This window comes from Miscanthus floridulus, chromosome 12, assembly GCF_019320115.1.
Source record: "Miscanthus floridulus cultivar M001 chromosome 12, ASM1932011v1, whole genome shotgun sequence".
NCBI classification, from domain to species: domain Eukaryota; kingdom Viridiplantae; phylum Streptophyta; class Magnoliopsida; order Poales; family Poaceae; genus Miscanthus; species Miscanthus floridulus.
Genome location: NC_089591.1, coordinates 50,367,396 through 50,386,770, shown reverse-complemented (window position 1 = coordinate 50,386,770; position 19,375 = coordinate 50,367,396). Strand labels below are relative to the sequence as shown.

Below are 19,375 nucleotides of genomic sequence, written 5' to 3'. Positions count from 1 at the left end.
TTTGGCTAATCACACATGACATGGCTTTCTTAAGTCCAATCTACTATGTCTCACTCTATCTCTCTCAAGTAAGCGAAATCTTGTATATGCCAAATATTTGGAAAAGAGAAAATCAATTTATGGCATTGGATAAGGAAAGTGATGATACTCGGTTTGGATCAAGATTATATACCTTTTTGGACTGAGAAATAACAGTAAAGGGGATTGGAAGAGAGAAAACACTTTTTGAAATTATTTAGGCCAGCCCGCGTATACCGGATGTGTCCGGTATGCTACCAGACGTGTCCGGTATGAGCGGGGCTATAAAACAGAGCGTACCCCTTTAGCCCAGACAGACTTGTCTTCTTCCAAGCCAACCAGCCGACGCCTTCCTTCCTCACCTAGGGCGACCGAGGATTTCACCAAGGAAAGAGAGAGAAGGAGATCGCATTGGAAAAGGCTTGCATCAAGATTGAAGGCCCGGGGATTTGGATTTCTCATCGCCTTCTCATCTCTTCTCTCAAGGTACCCTAATCACGGACCTCGTCCGATCTACATGGTCAATACATGATTTTGAAATTCCTTCGGTCAATATGCTGCATTGGTGATATAGAAACAATGCCTAAAGTTTGGAATTGATCCGTGATGGTTTGAATCAAGGAACCCTAGTTAGGGTTGCTAGTCACCCATACCAAAAGTGTCCGGTATGCTACTGGACGTGTCCGATATGGCCCAGCAGAGCAGCTCCTCTACTTCCTTTTGATTCAATCCAATATTAGAATTGTATGTTAGGCTTAGCTTCTTTTGTATCTTCGTTTTGCAAACCTATTGACAGTTATGTGTCAAAGATGGATGTAAAACCATGGATCAAAGATTCTACGTTTAAATTGCAATTCGAGATTAAATTTTGGGCATGTATCTAAAATTTCTTGAAAATCTTTGGATACAGGACAGCAGCCATGAGTGGATGACAGGAGCCAAGGTCCAAGCACAGGCATGATCCTGCACTTGAAAAGTACAAGAAGACAAGACAGGAAATGCATCCTACATTCAAGCCGACCAGCAGGAGGTCTACCAAGGCTACCTCTAGTGCAGCAGCTTAGTATGCAGAGGGGTCCAGGAGCTCTTCTTCTGACACTGATGAGTTTAGAGTGGAGTCCAGAGAAGAAAGAAAGAGGAAGAGCACTCGCAGAGGATCAGATGGTGATAGCTCAGATGAGGAGCGGGAGATTGAGGAGGAGGAGCCAATTCCTCCAGTTCAGCACCAGCCTGGTCAAGGGATGCATTATGGTCTCCTTGAGACATGTTTGCCCAATGTGCCCTCTTATGTTCCTAGAGTTGACTTCAGGGGAAAGGGTATGACCAGAAAAGCTAGAGATGAGTGAAGGGTTGATCCGAGAGGCTTACCTAAGATTCAGTATGATCACCGCTTCCAGACAGCTTTTCACCTAGACTTCTACTCCAGTGTGATTCTCACCAGGAACCCAGTGATTGCCAGGTCTTAGTGGATTGACTGGGAGTACATTAGAGAGTTGCAGAAGGTCTCAGTTGATCATGCTATTGCTATTTGCCAGTGCACTGGGGTTTATGAGATCATGGAGTTCCAGCATAACTAGAACACAGAGGTAGTAGCTCGGTTCTATGCTACTCTATTCATTGAGGAGGATGAGAGGCGGATGCACTGGATGCTTGAGGGCCAGTGGTACAGTGTTGACTATGATGTTTTCGCCGCTCACCTTGGCTTTTCAGAGGATGACCTCCAGAGGGACAGGATCCACATCGAGCAGGTGTTACCTCCTGAGCAGCTCACATATATGTATCCTCCTGGTGGTGAGAGAGGAGCAGTGGGGAAGGTTCTAGGTCTTCACCCTACCTACAGATACCTAGACAGGATGTTCAGGAAGACTATTGACTGCAAGGGTGGAGACAAGGGCAACATTGCAGATTATTCTAGAAACCTACTCCATAGGATGGCACCTGATGCTCGGCCCTTCAGCGTGTTTGACTTTATTTGGTCCGAGATCAGTAGTGTGGGAGAGAGGCCCATCAAGGGCTATGGTTTTGCTCCTTATATCATGTATATGATTGAGCAGGTGACAGGGCACACATCCGAGTATGATAAGATTCACAAGGCCCTGAAGATTGTTGCAGATCTGCCTGAGACATGGTTACCTCTAGCAGGACCAGGAGGAGCAGCAGCAGCACCAGAGGCAGATGCACCTAAGAGTGGTGCACCAGTAGGAGCTTCACCTCCACCACGTGCTCCTTCACGCTCTACTTCACACCATGGCAGTCCTCCCTCGCCTATCCGTAGGCTTTTTAGCTCCATATTTGGGATGTGCCGGGACATCCAGATCTGGCAGTAGAAGGAGAGGGAGGCTAGGAGGAAGGATACTCAAACCTTGAAGCAAATTGCTTCTAGGCTTGAGCTTGAGCCTCCTAGGTCTCCAATATCAGATGAGGCAGCAAGTGAGCTTGAGACTGAGGAGCAGCAGCAGGCCAGATATGATAGAGAGTATGTTGAGTTCATTCAGCGACAGTAGCAGCAGCAGCAGTAGGCACCAGAGCACCCTGACACTCTACCACTTTAGGCTCGTGTGCCTACTCACTCTCAGCCATGTCCCAGCACTGCAGATGACTATGCTATAGATTGGTGGAGTGACCTGACAGGTGGTGGTGGCTACTATGGGTCTGGTGGCTATGACCCATCTGGTGCGGGTGGTTCTCGTCCAGACGGTGTTTCACGCTCAGATGATGAGGATGCTGGTAGAGATGATGATGAGTGATGCCAGAGATCAGATACAGCTTGCAGCCCCTTTTGTCCTTAGTTTGTCATTGTTGGACCTTTGTGGTGATGGATGATAAAGGGAGAGAGACTGATTAAAGCTTCATGATAGTTTTATTTGCTTATCTTTGTACCTGAAGATATGTACTGTAGGCTGTAGTTTTCGTTTCTTGAGCTTCATTGATGTATCTTCAGTTTGAGATGGTTTGTATCATGTGAGAGATGAGATTCACTTATGCTTTATCTATGTATCTCTTGAGACATGATCTTTATTTATATATCAGTGGTTTCTGGACTTGAGAAAATGTGTAATGAGTGCTATGTGTGAATTACATGTGTCATATTTATTTTCATAAGGACTATACATGCTAGAATGAAAATATTTGATGTGATGCCTTTATATTTATTCTTGTGTGATATATCTTGTCATATGCATCACGGTTTCACTTTGTCACACACACATGCACCCCACGGATGCAATGATTTAGGGGGAGTCTCCTATATGTTTTAGTATGTGCAATTGACATTTGAGGTCATTTTATGAATTCTAATCATAAGCACATATTAAGGGGGAGCCTCTCATAAATCATTGAACCTAAAAGTTTAAATATTTATATCATTTTGTAAGCTTTAATCAAGTTGTCATCAATCACCAAAAAGGGGGAGATTGAAAGTGCATCTAGCCCTTTAGTGGGTTTTGGATGATTGAATGACAACGTGATTAAAGGACTAACCTGTTTGCTAAGTGTGGACAGGTAATAGGTTATCTCACAGGTACTTAATGAAAGCCAAAATGATGTGTTGTTGTATAAACAATCTAGTTCAAGCATAAGACAACAATGCAAATGGAATTCATGCAAAGGCTTAATTATTGTGGGATTTCCATGTACTATGTGAAAGCAAGCTTGTAAGAATTAATTAATGAGACGTAAGGGATTGCATATGGATTGATCTTATATTTGAAGCTTGCTAAATTGAAATGAAAAAGATAATAATACATGAATGCATGATTCAACACAAAATGTGACTTGATGGCTTGAGATGGTGAAAATAGCAAGGAAAGACTTCGAGGTACTAAGCAAGGGTGAAGGGCAAGCGACGGCTTGGCGGCCGAAGAACCTAGCTAGGCTGAAGAAGGAAGTACTTGCATTTAGTTGAGGTACTAATCAAGCTATGATGTTCATGTTTATGTGGAGGATCAAATCACTATTGGAGTGTTTGATGGAAGTGACTTGATATATTTGGGATTATTCAAGTTTGATGAATGAAATCAAGTCACATGCTCAAGATGGCTATGCTCAAGTGAAAAGATCAATATCAACATGTTAGCACCCTTACTTGATGAAGATTAAAAGAGATGGCATCAATTCCAAATAGATCAACTCAAGTGGTATAAATTCATTTTTCCTCTTAACTTGAGTTTAATAGGTATGCCGTACTATTAAGAGGGATGCATCATGTTGATAGATAATGTTTCATAAGTGCTCAAGCCAACCCATGTGAGTTTTAAGTATTTGAGCGACAAAAGAGCTAACTTTATTTTTGCTGGTCTGGCAATACCGGACGTGTCCGGTATTTGCCCAGCAGCAACAAAATTATTGTTCTCGGGTTGGTTCGTCGGGAGTTCCGACGTAAGTTGGGAGTCCCGACAAGGGTCGGGAGTTCTGACGTCTCGCACTTTAACTGACTTGAAGGGTTCACTATCCTGGTCATACCGGACGTGTCCGGTATTCCTGACCAGAAGCCAACGGCTAGTTTTCAAAAGTCTTAAGGGTCGGGAGTTCCGACGTAAGTCGGGAGTTCCGACGGTCGAGAGTTTTGGGATGTGTCAGGAGTTCCGACACCTCACATACTTTAACTCAATTACATGTTTTTCAAAATTGCTGAGGGTCGGGAGTCCTAGCATTCATTGGGAGTTCCGACGCCTCACAACTTCATTGTAACTTAGTTACCATTGGCACAGTGTAAGTCATACCGGACGTGTCCGGTATGACAACGGCTATAAAATGGCTAGTTTTTCAAGGGGGCTATAAATACCCCCAAGCCTCCACCTTTGGAGGCTGCTGATTCTGCTGACATACTCACACGTTTTTGAGCCTTACCAACTCTCCTAAACCCTCTCTTAGTGAGTGTGTGATACAAATTACAAAATCCATTTGTGGGTTAAGAGAGAATTTGAAAAAGAGAGCAAGACACCACTTGAGCACTTGTGCATATTGTCAATCTTGTGATTCGCATTTGTTACTCTTGGACTCTTCAGTCCTAGACGGTTAGGCGTCGCCGGAGAGCACCCGAGAGATTGTGGTGTGCCACAGAAAGTTTGTAACGGTCGATTCCGCCGCCTCGGAATCATTTAGTGGAAGGAGGAAAAGGAGTTGGAAAAGACTCTGGCTAGAGTGACCTTCGTGGTACCCTCTAGGGCTGACCTTCGCTGGGTCGCCCGCAGCCCCCTCAACGAAGAGTAGGACTCGAACGAGTCCAAACTTCGGTAAAACGAATATCATGTATCAATTTGCATTTCATTCGATATTTGTGTTGCTCCAGCTCTTGTACAGGTTCTCTGTGTATATTGATATCTCTTGTAGGTACCTGCAGTTTGGTTTGAAGATAGAAATCGAAAGGAGCAAGTTCGAGGCTGTTCTGCAGAAACCGTGCATACCGAACACGTCCGGTATTAGAGCTCTGTGCTGAAAATATTTATTCGCGGTTCTAACTTTGTGTTGCAAGGTTGTAGCTTCTAGATATATTTTTTATACCTTGTACACTGTGTGGCTAACTTGTGAGGGGTGGTATTACTCTTATTTGGAGTTTCCAATTTGGAAACTCCCTTTACTAATTGTTTCCGCATTTAAAGGTTTTAATTTTCAGAAACGCCTATTCACCCCCCTCTAGGCAGCATCCTAGGTCCTTTTAGTTAAAAATCTCAGTAACTTAGGCTATAAATTAGGTAATAGTAGTGCAGAGTGTACTTTGTCTATCAATGCTTTAAAAAAATAGAAGTTGATAGAACGATTGTAACACCACCCACAAAACAATAAAAAAAGGAGATATGAATGCGGGTGTTACTAAACCATTGATTCTTGATGCTAGTGATGACGAGGCCGTTGTAGATGATGACCTGCTCGTTCATTTGATCAAGGATGTGTCGGAGGTGGATTTTGAGGACGTGGACCCAGACACAAAATTATGTGATCTGAAGGTCACTGTCCAAAAATCAAAATCTACCTCGAGAAAACGTAAGATCCGGAAAAGGATCATAACCTAGTTTACCAATGAAAGGTTTCTTTTGGAATAGCAGAGGTTTATCGGACCTAGCTAAATTCCGATATATTTCAGAGGTAGTAAAGGACCATAGTCCAGATTTCATTACTATCATGGAAATAGAGAAACAAGACATGTCAAAGACGAATTTGGCACGACTCTCGAGAGGTGTGGATTTCGTTTGGCATTATCTTCCACCTCGTGGTAGATCTGGTGGAATCCTTCTTGGAGTCAACATAGAAATGCTACACCTTTCCTTGATTGTAGAAGGGGAATTCTATTTTAAATTCTATTTATTCAACAAGGTAGATAATTTCAAATGGATCCTTATGGCAGTCTATGGTCTAGCCCAGGACGATTTTAAATCATCCTTTTTAGCTGAACTAGTTAGAGCATGCCAACAAAATCCTTTACCCACATTAATTGGTGGAGATTTTAATATTTTGAGATCTAGCAAAGATAAAAATAATGATAGATACGTTGACCGTTGGCCTTTCCTGTTCAATGCTGTTATTGATAGTTTTGATCTTCGAGAAATTGATTTAACGGGACAACAATTTACTTGGGCCAATTCACTACCTAAACCCACATACGAGAGATTCGATAGGGCTCTTATGTCAACTGAATAGGAGTTTAAGTATCCTTTAGTCTCGCTACAGGCCTTGGATAAGGGGGGTGTCGGACCACACACCCCTACTATTAGATACGGGAACACCGACCTTTAAGGGGAATGGAAAATAGTTCAAACTTGAATTAAGTTTGTTCACCCATGAGGATTTCAATGATCGAGTTATTGAGATCTGGAATAGGTCGGTGAAAGATAGGAATTCAGTCCAACGTTGGAACAATAAGTGCAGTGCCTTGTGGAGACACTTATGTGGATGGGCTTCCCATTTTAATGGAGTTTATAAGCAAAGAAAGGTCGAACTTCAATAATTAATGACCTAGACATTGCTGCGGAGGCTAGGGATTTGATTGAACCTGAACAAGAAAATCTTGCTCAATCTCGGGATCAACTGACCAAATTACTTAGACAAGAGGAAATCAAGTACTATCAGAGGGCAAAGGTAAAAGATGTCCTTTTGGGAGATAACAACACTAGATACTTTCAAATGGTCGTCAATGGTAAACATCGGAAAAAAGAAAATTTCCCTTGACCATGCAAATGGCATTGTTGAGGGTCAGACAGACCTAAAAGCCTATATCACTAGGTTTTATAAGGAACTTTTAGGAGAACCTGAGGTTAGTTCCTTTACTCTGGAGGAGGACAGGATCTTCGATATTCCTCAGGTTACACAGACTGAGAATGACGTTCTAACCGCATCCTTTACCGAGCAAGAAGTGCAAGAAGCGATTTTTGATATGGAACATAATAAAGCACCTGATCCAGATGGTTTTCCAGCTGAATTTTATCAAAAATTCTAGAATACCATAAAAGGGGATCTAATGCAAATGTTTCATGACCTATATGCAGGGGATTTACCGCTTTTTAGTTTGAACGTTGGGGTAATTACCCTTATCCCAAAAGTCCAAGAAGCGAACGTGATTCAACAATATCGACTGGATCTGCCTGCTTAATACAAGCTTCAAAATTTTCACAAAAGTTTCAGTCAATAGGCTAAATTCAGTGGTAGACCATGTTATTAGTCCAACTCAAACAACGTTTATGCGTGGACGAAACATTCTAGAGGGTGTTGTCATCTTGCATGAGACTGTTCATGAGTTGCATCGAAAGAAACTAAGTAGGGTAGTCCTCAAGATAGATTTTGAAAAGGCGTATGATAAAGTTAAATGGCCCTTTCTCTTTCAAGCACCACGAATGAAAGGGTTTTCTCCCAAGTGGATAAATTGGGTTAAAACTTTCATTTTGGGTGGGAGTGTAGCAATTAATGTTAATGGCGATGTTGGGCATTCTTTCAAACTAGGAGAGGCCTTGATAGGGCGATCCTTTATCCCCATTGCTTTTTAACATTGTAGCAGATATGCTAGCTATTCTTATAAATAGGGCCAAAGTAGGCAGTAGATTAGTGGACTAGTGCCTCATCTCATCGATGGTGGATTATCTATTCTACAATACGCTGACGATACAATTCTTTTTATGGATCATGACCTTGAGAAAGCATGAAACATGAAGTTGCTGCTTAGTGCCTTTGAGCAAGTATCAGGTTTAAAAATCAATTTTCATAAGAGTGAATTGTTCTGTTTCGGAAATGCCCAAGACCACCTTGATCAGTCTGTCGAACTTTTTGGTTGTAAGTCTAGTGATTTTCCAATTCGGTATTTGGGAATTCCTATACATTTTAGGAAGCTTAGGAACGCTGAGTAGAGGAAGGTTGATGAACGTTTTGAGAGGCGACTGGGTAGTTGGAAAGGAAAACATCTTTCAATTGGGGGACACTTAACATTGATAAATTTAGTGCTTAGCAGCCTACCAATGTATATGATGTCCTTCTTCGCCTTGCCGAAAGGGAGTCCAAAAGAAATTGGATTATTTCCGGTCTAGATTTTACTGGCAAGGAGATGAGCAAAAAAAGAAATATCGTTTAGCTAAATGGAACATATTATGTCAGCCCAAAGACCAAGAAGGTCTTGGAATTCATGATCTGCATATTAAAAATATTGCTCTACTTAGTAAATGGTTGTTCAAGTTACTTACCACACAGGGGATTTGGCAGCAATTATTCCGCAATAAATATTTAGGCTCGAAACCATTAATACAAGTGGAATTGAAAATGGTGATTCATATTTCTGGTCTAGTCTTACGAAGGTGAAGCGAGACTTTTTCTGCTTTGGATCCTTCATTGTAAAAGACGGAACACAGGTACATTTTTGGGAAGACAAATGGCTAGGGAATTCGTCTTTACAGAAACAGTACCCGTGTCTTTACAACATTGCTAGACCTAAACACGTCACCATTGCGGAGGTTCTTTCTTGTCCTTCACCAAACCTATCTTGGCGAAGAGACCTCATTGGTCCCAAATTAGTAGCGTGGAACAATTTGTTGCCCTATATTGCTAATATAGAGTTGGCCCATTAACAAGATGAGTTTCACTAGAATTTAAATCCAAATGGAAAATTCTCGGTGAAGTCACACTATCAAGTGTTATTACATACTGATACCCCCAAACATTAACAAACTCATTTGGAAAGTGAAAGCTCCACTAAAAATAAAAAATTTCCTATGGTACCTAAGACGAGGAGTTATATTGACAAAGGATAACCAAGTAAAGCGTAATTGGCAAGGTAGTAAAACTTGTTGCTTTTGTCACAAAGAAGAGACAATTAAGCACTTGTTCTTTGACTGTCGGTTTGCTTGTTCAATTTGGTCTTTTATTCATGTTGCGACAGGTCTTTTAAAACCCCACAGTATATGTCATATGTTCAATGGCTGGCTAAGAGGTGTCAACAAAGATGTCAAGCTTTTACTCTTGCTAGGAGGAGCTGCGACTTGTTGGTCTATTTGGCTCAGCAGGAATGATATTTGTTTCTCCTGTGTAGGTTATCTATTTGGTTATCCACTGGCTACGTACTTGGGTTATCCTAAAAAAGCCGGATTTGCAGGATACAGTTGTAGCAGTATCACAACAGTTGACGCAGGTGGCCAAGGATTTTTTTCTCCCAGGCACATGGGTGGCGGTCTAGTTTACGAATTGATAGTCACTAGAATGTGCCAGGTTTCTTCTCTTTCTTTAGCTGTGTGCCTCATGTTAGGCAGAGGCCGGAAGTTGTCCTCTTTACTTTGTATCAATTCGATTTTATTGCTTCTGAGGTTTTAATAAAAGCTTCCTTTATCAAAAAAGGGGGGGGGGGGGGGGGGGGGGGGGGAGGAAGGCAGGTGCAGGACTAAAGGCTGAGATGAATGTTTACTGCCGCGCTGTGATTACAGCAATGACTGATGAATGAAGACATCCATTAAATTTGTAGGGTTTGAGAGTAAGATGCACAACTAAAGCAAACATGACAGAAATGCTCTGATTTCTAGTACCTTCATGAGCTTGAGAAGGTCATACACTCATATGCAGTGGTCAGTGAGCTACATGTCCATGCTTGCTCCTGCAAATTGCTTGAAGTTTACTTAGTCTACTTTTATGGAACATTTCTGAAGACAGAAACTGAGGAAAGAGGACCAAAAGAATAGCAAGACGTTTTCCTTCCAAAAGAGACAATACAAGCTGTAAAAAACGAGAACAAGCTGCACCTAAAAAAAGGGAGAGCACAAACTGGCCACACAGTACGCCGCATTAAGCTGGAATTTATGAAATTAACTGAGTGAAGCCATGCTAGTAGTTTATCACATACTCCCTCCGTCCACATATAGTAGGCGTAACCATCTTTTTTCCGTCCTCGAATACAAGGCGCCTCTGCGCATGGCTGCATGCAGCATATATGCCCGTGAAAAAAATTAGCGCGAGGAAAAGATTTCCATCCAAAAAGCCGGAAGGAATCTGCATGCGCGTGGAAGCCGAACGGAATGCACACGGGAGCGAGTCTCTGCTTAACGGCGCGCGATGGAAAATCGTGGGCCGCAGCAATTTGGAGGTGAAATCGAAGGGAGACGCGGGCGAGTCTACGCTTAACGGCACATGACGAAAAATCATGTGCTGCAGTAAATTGGTGGCGAAATCAAAGGGAGACTCCTAGAAATGCGCAGTGATTAACGACCTCCTTGGTCTTGGTGTTTTTGGAGTTGCGCCTACTATATATGGACGGAGGGAGTATTCACATACAACATACGGGTATTTCCAAAATAACAGAACCAACAAATGGGCACGAGTTCAGTAAGCAGTAAATTGGTGGCGAAATCGAAGGGAGACTCCTAGAAATGCACAGTGATTAACGAGCTCCTTGGTCGTGTTTTTGGAGTTGGGTCGGCTCCGTTCGCTGGTCTGAAACTGGCTGAAAACATTGTTCCAGCTGAATTGTTGTGAGAGAAAAACACTGTTCCGGCTGAAAAAAAAAAGCCAAACAAGCTATTTTTAAGACAAGCGAACAGGGCCTATATATGTGGACGGAGGGAGTATTCACATACAACATATGGGTGTTTCCAAAATAACAGAACCAACAAATACGCACGAGTTCAGTAAGTATTTGAATTCGCAAAATGGCAACAGATCCACTCTCAAGACAAGACAGATCACAGATGTCAACACTGACCATAAAAACTGCAACATGAGCTTAGTACACCCACATCTAGAGTTACCAAGTAACATACCACAACAAAATTCATGCCATAGCCTGCTAATTACACCAGAAGCTGCTAAGCAGCTGACTCCTGAATGACTAGCCCCATTGTTTCTCTTCTATGGAAAAAAGGTGATAGTCAAAAGCAGTAGAAGGAAATCTATAAAACTAGCACATGTTAATCGCCCTGTTCGCTTGAGCTACTTTTTAGCCATGGAACAACGTTTTTCTCTCACAACATTTCAGTATAAACATCAGCGTAAGCCAAATTTCAGCATAAGCAAACAGGGCGAATATCTTTTGCTCGATTACTTCAAAATGGCAGGTCAACCAAGGCAGACATCAACTGTCTTAGTCAACAGTCGATGTTCCATTTGCCTCCACTGTTTCTGTCTTCAAAAATGATGTTTGAATCTTGCACCGCGTTAACTGTTGGTGGCCTTTGTACTTCTTTTGCTAGGAATGGCTCACGGCAACTAGGGCAGCAAAGATGTATTCATAGTTCATCTTGCATTTATTGCATGAGGTCCAAAATGTATTAGGCTGTGCCACAGGTGCACGAGTGGCAGTTGAAGGTGCAGGTGGGGGTGCATGTGGGGCATGTGTTGCTGATACCACTGTTTGCTTGCCTACTGTTGGCTTGGAGGCAGTAGCAGCATTAGCTGCAAAATTATAGAAGCCATTGGATGCACCAGGGACTGTGCTTGCTTTACTTGATTGCACTGTCCTCTTTTGGTCATATATGGCTCGCTTGGTTCTATCCAATAGCACCGTGTATGCCACTTGGACCATCTGGAAAGCACCCTCAGAGCCCACTGACTTGTTTATGTCAGGGTGGAACTGAAGAAACAACTTCCTATACTGTTTCTTGATCTTTTCATCATCTGCATTCGTGGGAACCAGAAAGGATAGAGTACCAGTCCTTCTCCCCAGCAACCTTCCCTTCTGAAGCAAGATAGATATCAAAGGTGGCGATCATTTGATCAACGCCCTCAAGCCCAGGAAAGAGTGTCTGAGCCTTGAGGGCAAATTTCCTGGCACCCTGCAAGTCCCTAGCTTCAAACTTCTTCTTTGCAATACCCTTCGCCCTTTGGGCCTCATCCTTGTTGCATTCCATTTCTTCACACACCTTTGGAAGTACAAATAGCCACACCTTTTACAATTGATTCACAGAATTTAGGTCCTCAGAGTCCCAAAACTATTTTCACCAATCAGCACCGAACAGAGGAGCATACAAGAAGTTTCCAAACCTGCCTAGAAGGAAACAAATGTTACCTAAAATTGCAAAACTTGCGACTAGTTAATACGGGCAGACCCAGTATAGGACATGGGTGGCACTAATTTTCCAAAGAATAGAAGTTAGTAGGTGCAACACATGTATACACTGGCATTAGGGTTTAGGGCAGGGGCAGATCCAGTAATGGACATGGGTGTACACTTGTAAACCCAATAATTTTTTGCAAAAAATCAAAGTTTGTAGGCATGTATACACTTGTAATTAGATCAGATCCGAATACAAATAGCCAAATAACTTAAATTAGGGTTTGGGTGACCGGTTTCATGGATCAGGAATGGGAACGAAAGAGTAAGGGTGTGCATACCTGGCGTGGCGGATGCTCGTCGCCAGCGAAGGATGCGACGAAGGCCTCGAAGGGAGCGACGAAGGCCTAGGCACTTGGCACGTCAGTGGTCAATTGCTGCACAGGGGATGGAGAGACAGCACATGCCGTGTGAACGCCTAAATGCCAGAAGAAAAGGCTGATGGGTCATGGGGTGGGGCGAGCAGATGGCGTAGGGAGGAGCTGCGCGGGGTGGGGCAGGAGGGGCGGTGCGAAGAGTCACGAGGGGAGGGGTGGGCAGGTCAATCGGCAGCGGTGCTGGAGATGAAGAAGCCAGAAAATCAGCCTCCGCTCGACTTCTAGGTTTCTCCACTTTGCAGTTAGAAGCGACTGGGGAATGAGCTCTCCTAAGGCCCTATTCAACATGACTCTGCTATCTACTTCCTAGCGGTTTTTATTGTGAAACTAGGTTAAATGGTGTACTAGAATAGTTCTTTGGAAGAAGTTCAAAGAAATAGGAGCGGTTTTTATACTAAGGAACCAGAACATAGCTTCTCTTGCCCTCTCCTCACAACGGCTCCTCCTTAGGTGCTTCTCAGGAGGAGCCGGAGTCAGAGGGAGGAACAACAAATTATAGTTTCTACTTCTAGAAAAAATGGCCCTGACTTCTCTTGTATGCACCAAGAAATGGCTCCTCCTCTTGAGATGTTTGGCATGGCTCATTCGGCTCCTTTGTCGAAACTGATGTTGGAGCTGGAGCCAAAGCTAGAGTTGTGTCAAACATGCCTTTGTAACCAAACTATCACTTAAGCTATTTTTGGCCAATGTTGGTTTTAGCTTCACCAGAGAAGCTGCTTCATAAGAGGAGCCAGAGTCAAAACCATTTTAGGACGAGTCAAAGCCCTACCAAACTATACTATTTTCATGTTTGGTTTGTGTTAGGTTTTTTCTAATGAGAAGCTGCTTCGTAAGAGGAGCCAAAGTCAACCATTTTAGGATGAGTCAAAGCCCTGCCAAACTAACCATTTTCATGTTTGGTTTGTGTTGGGTTTTTTCTAATGAGTAGATGCTCAATAAGCACATCCAAACATGACCTATATCCTGGTGTGACAAGGGCAAACGAGAGTGTTTTTTGCTTTAATTTGACAATATATTTTCACATATTTTTTGAGTTAAATGCATGAGGGGTCTGCCTCCAAACTTGTTAAGAGATGGCATTTAAGTTCATGAACTTAAAAAATGCATTTATGTATCACTAAACTTATAAAGTGATACACCGTAGATCCATACCGACCATGTGGATATTTTGTCCAACTTAACATTGCCACTGTGTTGGTAGGGGCACCACGGGCACGAGATCCTCGACGTCGACCTCTACGTCCAACAATAGGGTCATTGTCGACTCGATAATGCAAAGTGACGGACATAGTCACGGTGGCAATGCCACGTTGGATAAAATGTCCACATGGCCGGTATAGACCTATAGTGAATCACTTAACAAGTATATTGATCTAGCAGTTTTAAGTTTGCGGACCATGCAAATCATGATGCTAAGGATGGATTCAATGTGGTATACACACTACAAAGATACATTTCTATCTTGTATACCTTAACATCACTTAATAATGGTAACCCACCAACAAATTCCATGTTTATGCATGTGTGTAAACTTGAAGCCAAACCATTTGAACACACATGTATGGGGAGTTACCACTATCAAGTCAGATTTGGTGGTGCTTATCCAAATCTTAACAAGTTGTCATATGCTTGGATAAGTATTACAAAGTCCAAACCAAGTTAGCAACTTAGTTGCGGGTGAAGTGCTAGCTTGAAAGCTCTTAATTTCCATATCATTGTAGAGTTGTCATCAATTACTAAAAAAGGAAGATTGAAAGTCCCAATTAGATGGACTATGAGTTTCATGTGAGATGAGCAGACCTTTAGTCCACATGCTATGTTGAGCAATGCATGAAGGCCATGGAGGAGATATGGCAGTACATGTGTTGCGCTCAATTAGTGAAGATAAGAATGAGCTTATTGAATATGGGAATTGACGTAGTCTCATATGGCAAGATGGTGAAGATTGAAGTAAGGCTTGGTTGCGAAGGACTGGTTGCAGGAGTGAAGGGCAAGCTAGAGACTTAGAACACGATGGACCATCAAGGAGGTGAAGTTCAAGTAGAGGGCTTAGCGCTGATGGACCGAGGCAACGGTGAAGAGCAAGCAAGGCTAAGGTCGATGGACTATGAAAGCCAAGTGAAGTTATGAAGTGGATCATATCATTACATGAAGGTCAAGTCAAGTGAAGATAATTGTTGATATCAAGTGGCTTAGTGGAGTGAAGATGAAGGAGCTTCATTACTATGGAAATGATCAATGTGGCGTTGTTGGCCACATATGTTGATGATCATTGTTCATGATGTTGATGATGAAGATGGAGGATGGACGTTTGCATGGCATCACCGACATGGAGATTGAATAAAATGCGAGAGGCGAAGGTATATTTGTAAGACATTTTATTTTACCGGTCATGGGTGTGTAAAAAAATGCAAAACCGGATTTGAACAATATGGGATGACTTTGTGTGTGTATATACCAATGCAGTAACTAGAAATAGTCTACAACCTAGAATCTAGTTTTTTAATAAAATATATAAAAGAAGTTGAATAAAATATGTATAAGTGAGTTTGAACAATACGGGATAAAAAATACAACTAAGAAGATGAAAAGGTTGAAAGCTAAAATAAAGTTTGAGATGTAAAAAAAAAGATGCAACAAAAGCTGATAAAATTTAATCTTAGGTTTCATCTAATAAGTCATATTAAAATCCAAAGAGATTGCAATACAAAAGATGAAAATGCACATTGAGTAATTGGTAAATTTACCACAGCCCAATAGAAATTATAGGGTATCTAAATAAATGGTTATTTTATTAGGAAATGAATAGAAAGAAAGAAAATAAAGATAATCAATTTTAATTTAATGGATCCACAAAACATTTAGTGTTTATATATAACATAAAATTCTAGGTGGTCCTAGAACATGGGGTGATGGGCTAGTAAAACCTAATACAGTTGGATATAGCAAAGGATCACAAAAACCTTGAGTGCTTTTAGCCTTTTAGATGATGAAACAAAAAAAAACTGCTTGTTGTAATTAACAAAGAACAAATTAAGTTCGATTCAAATACCAAGTCTTTGTGGAATAGGAGCATGGAGCATCATATATAGCACCGACACTACATTTTGGGTAAGCTGATTTACTAAAGCTCACTCATGAGACTGCTGATCTGATATGCTGGTCAAAGAAAGAGGGCGTTAGAAGGAAAACTTGAACAGCATGTCATGCTGGTACACCCCGCCGGGCCTCACAATCTCCGACGGGAAGTTGGGGTGGTTCACGGCGTCCGGGAAGGCCTGCGTCTCCAGACACACCGCGCCGTACTGCCCGTACACCCTGCCGCCCTTGCCCTTGACGTTGTTGAGCCAGTTGCTGGTGTAGAGCTGCACCCCGGGCTGGTTGGCCCACAGCTCCAGCGCTCGACCGGACGCCGGGTCACGGAGGTACGCGACCTGCCGGAACCCAAACCCGTCGCCGTCCACCGCGTAGTTGATGTCGAACCCGGCCATGCCGGCGCCGGAGACGTGCTTGATGCGCGAGCCCAGGAGCGTCGGCGCGCGCAGGTCGTACGGCGTGCCGGAGACCGGCGCGATCTCCCCCGTCGGGATCATGGACGCGTCCACGGGCGTGAACCGCGACGCGAACACCCTGATGAGGTGGCCGAGGACGTCGCCGCTGCCATCGCCGGCCAGGTTCCAGTACGCGTGGTTCGCCAGGTTCACCGGCGTCGCCTTGTTCAGCGCCGTCGCGTTCATCCGCGCTCTCAGCTCGTACGGGCCGCAGGACAGCTCGTACGTCACGTACACGTCAAGGTCCCCCGGGAACCCTGCAAAAATAAATCAGTATAGCTGCATCGTCAGCTCGTTGCCGTATTGGTACGACTGAAACTGAACTGAAACTATCAGACTATCACCCTGTTCAGTTCGGACTTCGGACTTATTTCTTGGAGTTGCTGAACTATGAAAACGGTATGAATATTTTTCGACCGTATTCGAAACCGAATTCGTTTAGAGGGGTTGAGATCTGTCCATATCCGAGTCTGGATATCCAACATCCGATACCGTATCCGTATCCGAATACTCAAATCATATATTTATGATGTCAATATCCAATCGTATCCTATCCGACATAGTTGACACTATCCGTATTCGAATCTGAATCCGAACATAAATATAAAAACAAATGTAATATCGGTGATATCCGTCCATATCCGATCCGTTTTCATCCCTGGCTACTAGTATATATCATCGAGGTCAGCGTGTCACGAAGATTCACATGAAAGAAATTAGTATCAAAATTATCGTTATATTATATAGGCTCGCATTGGTTTTCACCTTGCTCCCTGTCGAAACTGTGGTAGTATAGCGTGATGTATGGGGAGTCACCGCCGGGCACGTACTCCTTCACCGTCCAGATGACTCTGTTGAACCCTCTGTGCCCACCTTTTTTATTTACATGTGGTGTCAGCATGATCAAGCCAGTGAACCATCGGTCAAATATACATGGCGTGCATGGTAATTCACGCATGATGTTGAGAAAACTAAGGTGAATTAATTAGTTACCGTGAAGTACGGTGGTGCCGTCTTTGTTCAGACGGATGGTTTTCCCATCGAGTACGAAGCTGCCGTTGGCGATTCTATTGGCTACTCGTCCGACCACGGTTCCGAAGGCGGAAGAAGCGTCCTGATCATATATACAGTTAAAACTTGGTGGTATAAAATCTGAAACAAGAATGAGATTCGAATAAAAAAGGATTAACTCCGTGATATAAACAACACTGCAACCGCAAACTGACAAACTAACCCAAGAGGAATACATAATGTTTTGACATCAATTAACATCTGCTGAAAACAGGAGGAAGAGGAACAAATACACTTATATACTGTTCTATGCCTATATAATTGTCAAAACAGAGATATTTACCTCATACTGTGCAAGCTTGTCATACCCAAGGACGACGTCGGCCAGGTTTCCTTCAGCAAGAAAGCATGCCTACTTGTTTACATTACGAGCCACAAAACGTTAATGGTTTCTCTGGAAGCAGTGGAACCATACCTTCAGAGTCAGGCACAATGACAGACATGAGAGTGGCTCCCCAGTTGGTGACCTTGATGGAGAAGTCGCCCTTCTTGTTCTGGAGCTTGTACACCCCAACCGTCTTCCTCGCAGCATCTGTGCCGCCGGCCAATGCTAGGCACAGCAGGAGCAAAGGAATGGCGAGCAGTGCAGCTCTAGCCATTGGTCAACACTGCTAGCAAGCACACAGGCACACAGCAATGTGCAGTTTACAAGGGGGGAGAAGAGATGGCTGGTGGAAGGAACACGCAGATGTGTATATACACATGCAGATGACTGGACATTCTCTTCTATCGAAGTCTTGAGCCTTGAGTAAAACCAGAAGGTCAAAACTCTCCGTTCAGAAGTTGTCATCCAAATGCGTGTTTTTTGTCTAGAGATTTGAGAATTTACTGGTTCATAGTGGCTAGTCTCAAGATTAAATCATCCGGACTTTCCAGCTTCTGTCCTCAAGAGTCAATGCAAACGGCATCTTTGGTACAGAGGTTCATATAAAACTTTTTTTTTGAAACAATAGAGGTTCATATAAAACTCAAGAGACGCATAGAACCATGCCCGTGGTACCAATAAACTAAACCCGAATGAGAAGTTGAGAACCGACACAATGCACCCCTACTTTCGACCAATGCATATATTATTCCAACATGAGCAATGAAATAGTAATAGGCTGAAATAATAATAGATAAAAAAAAAAGAATGAGAAATACGTCTTATCTTACTATTACTAATTAAAGAACCAACGGAGGCTCTATTTTAATTTTCAATAAACATGCTAGAAAAAAAAGATAAATCCTAAAAGATCATACGATGATTGTTAGATAATCTTCTGCATCTCTTGTGTGAATGTGCAGCAGGTGAAGACGGCGTCGAAAAAGGCTCCCTGCTACTGAACTGTAGCAGTTGGAGGGACATGCGCCGAACGGCTCATCTGCCGCACTGTAGCCGCAGCAGGGGCAGACGCCAAAAGCAGTCCTGCTGTCATATCTAATAACTGTAGCAGCATGACAGCTATACTAGGACTAGATGGATAGAGTTGTATATATAGTTTGCCACTGCAACTTAATAAAGAGAGTTCAGATTTGCCATCTCCTATACAGAGCTCCGGCCAACGCTGATGTCTTTGACGTGTGTACACTCTGTTCTCCCTCTCTTCTTCTACCTCTAGTCATAGAGTGTGGTCGGACAACGTCTGTCGTGCTCGGCCATGGTCACTAAGACTGGTGAGTGGTCGACTCACCTGAGCCGATAATCTAGTGGGCTAACAAGTGGTATCAGAGCCGTACAAGTGCCGTCGCCAGACTAACCGCTGGCAATGACGGACGGTTCGGATATGGGCGACAGCAGTGGCACTATTGTGGCTGCCCAGCCACGACAGGAGGTCGTTGTTAGCATGGTGCGGGAGGTCAGCGGCACC

General features: G+C 43.1%; 1 protein-coding gene across 1 annotated transcript; it reads right to left on the bottom strand.

Annotated features, from left to right (window-relative positions):
* Positions 1-16,001: 16,001 nt before the first annotated feature.
* Positions 16,002-18,124, bottom strand: LOC136498308 (uncharacterized). Its single transcript, XM_066494249.1, has 5 exons — positions 17,941-18,124; positions 17,809-17,858; positions 17,448-17,568; positions 17,220-17,327; positions 16,002-16,711 (listed from the first exon to the last, which is right to left on the bottom strand). The coding sequence occupies exons 1-5, from the start codon at positions 18,122-18,124 to the stop codon at positions 16,083-16,085; spliced, it is 1,092 nt and encodes a 363-aa protein (XP_066350346.1). The 3' UTR covers positions 16,002-16,082.
* Between the last annotated feature and the right edge of the window lie 1,251 nt (positions 18,125-19,375).

Coding starts and splice junctions, on each gene's coding strand:
- LOC136498308 (XM_066494249.1), bottom strand. CDS start 18,124: ATGGCTAGAGCTGCACTGCTCGCCATTCCTTTGCTCCTGCTGTGCCTA. Junction 17,859..17,940: donor CATTGTGCCTGACTCTGAAG/GTATGGTTCCAC, acceptor TTCTTGCTGAAG/GAAACCTGGCCGACGTCGTC. Junction 17,569..17,808: donor ACAAGCTTGCACAGTATGAG/GTAAATATCTCT, acceptor ATATATGATCAG/GACGCTTCTTCCGCCTTCGG.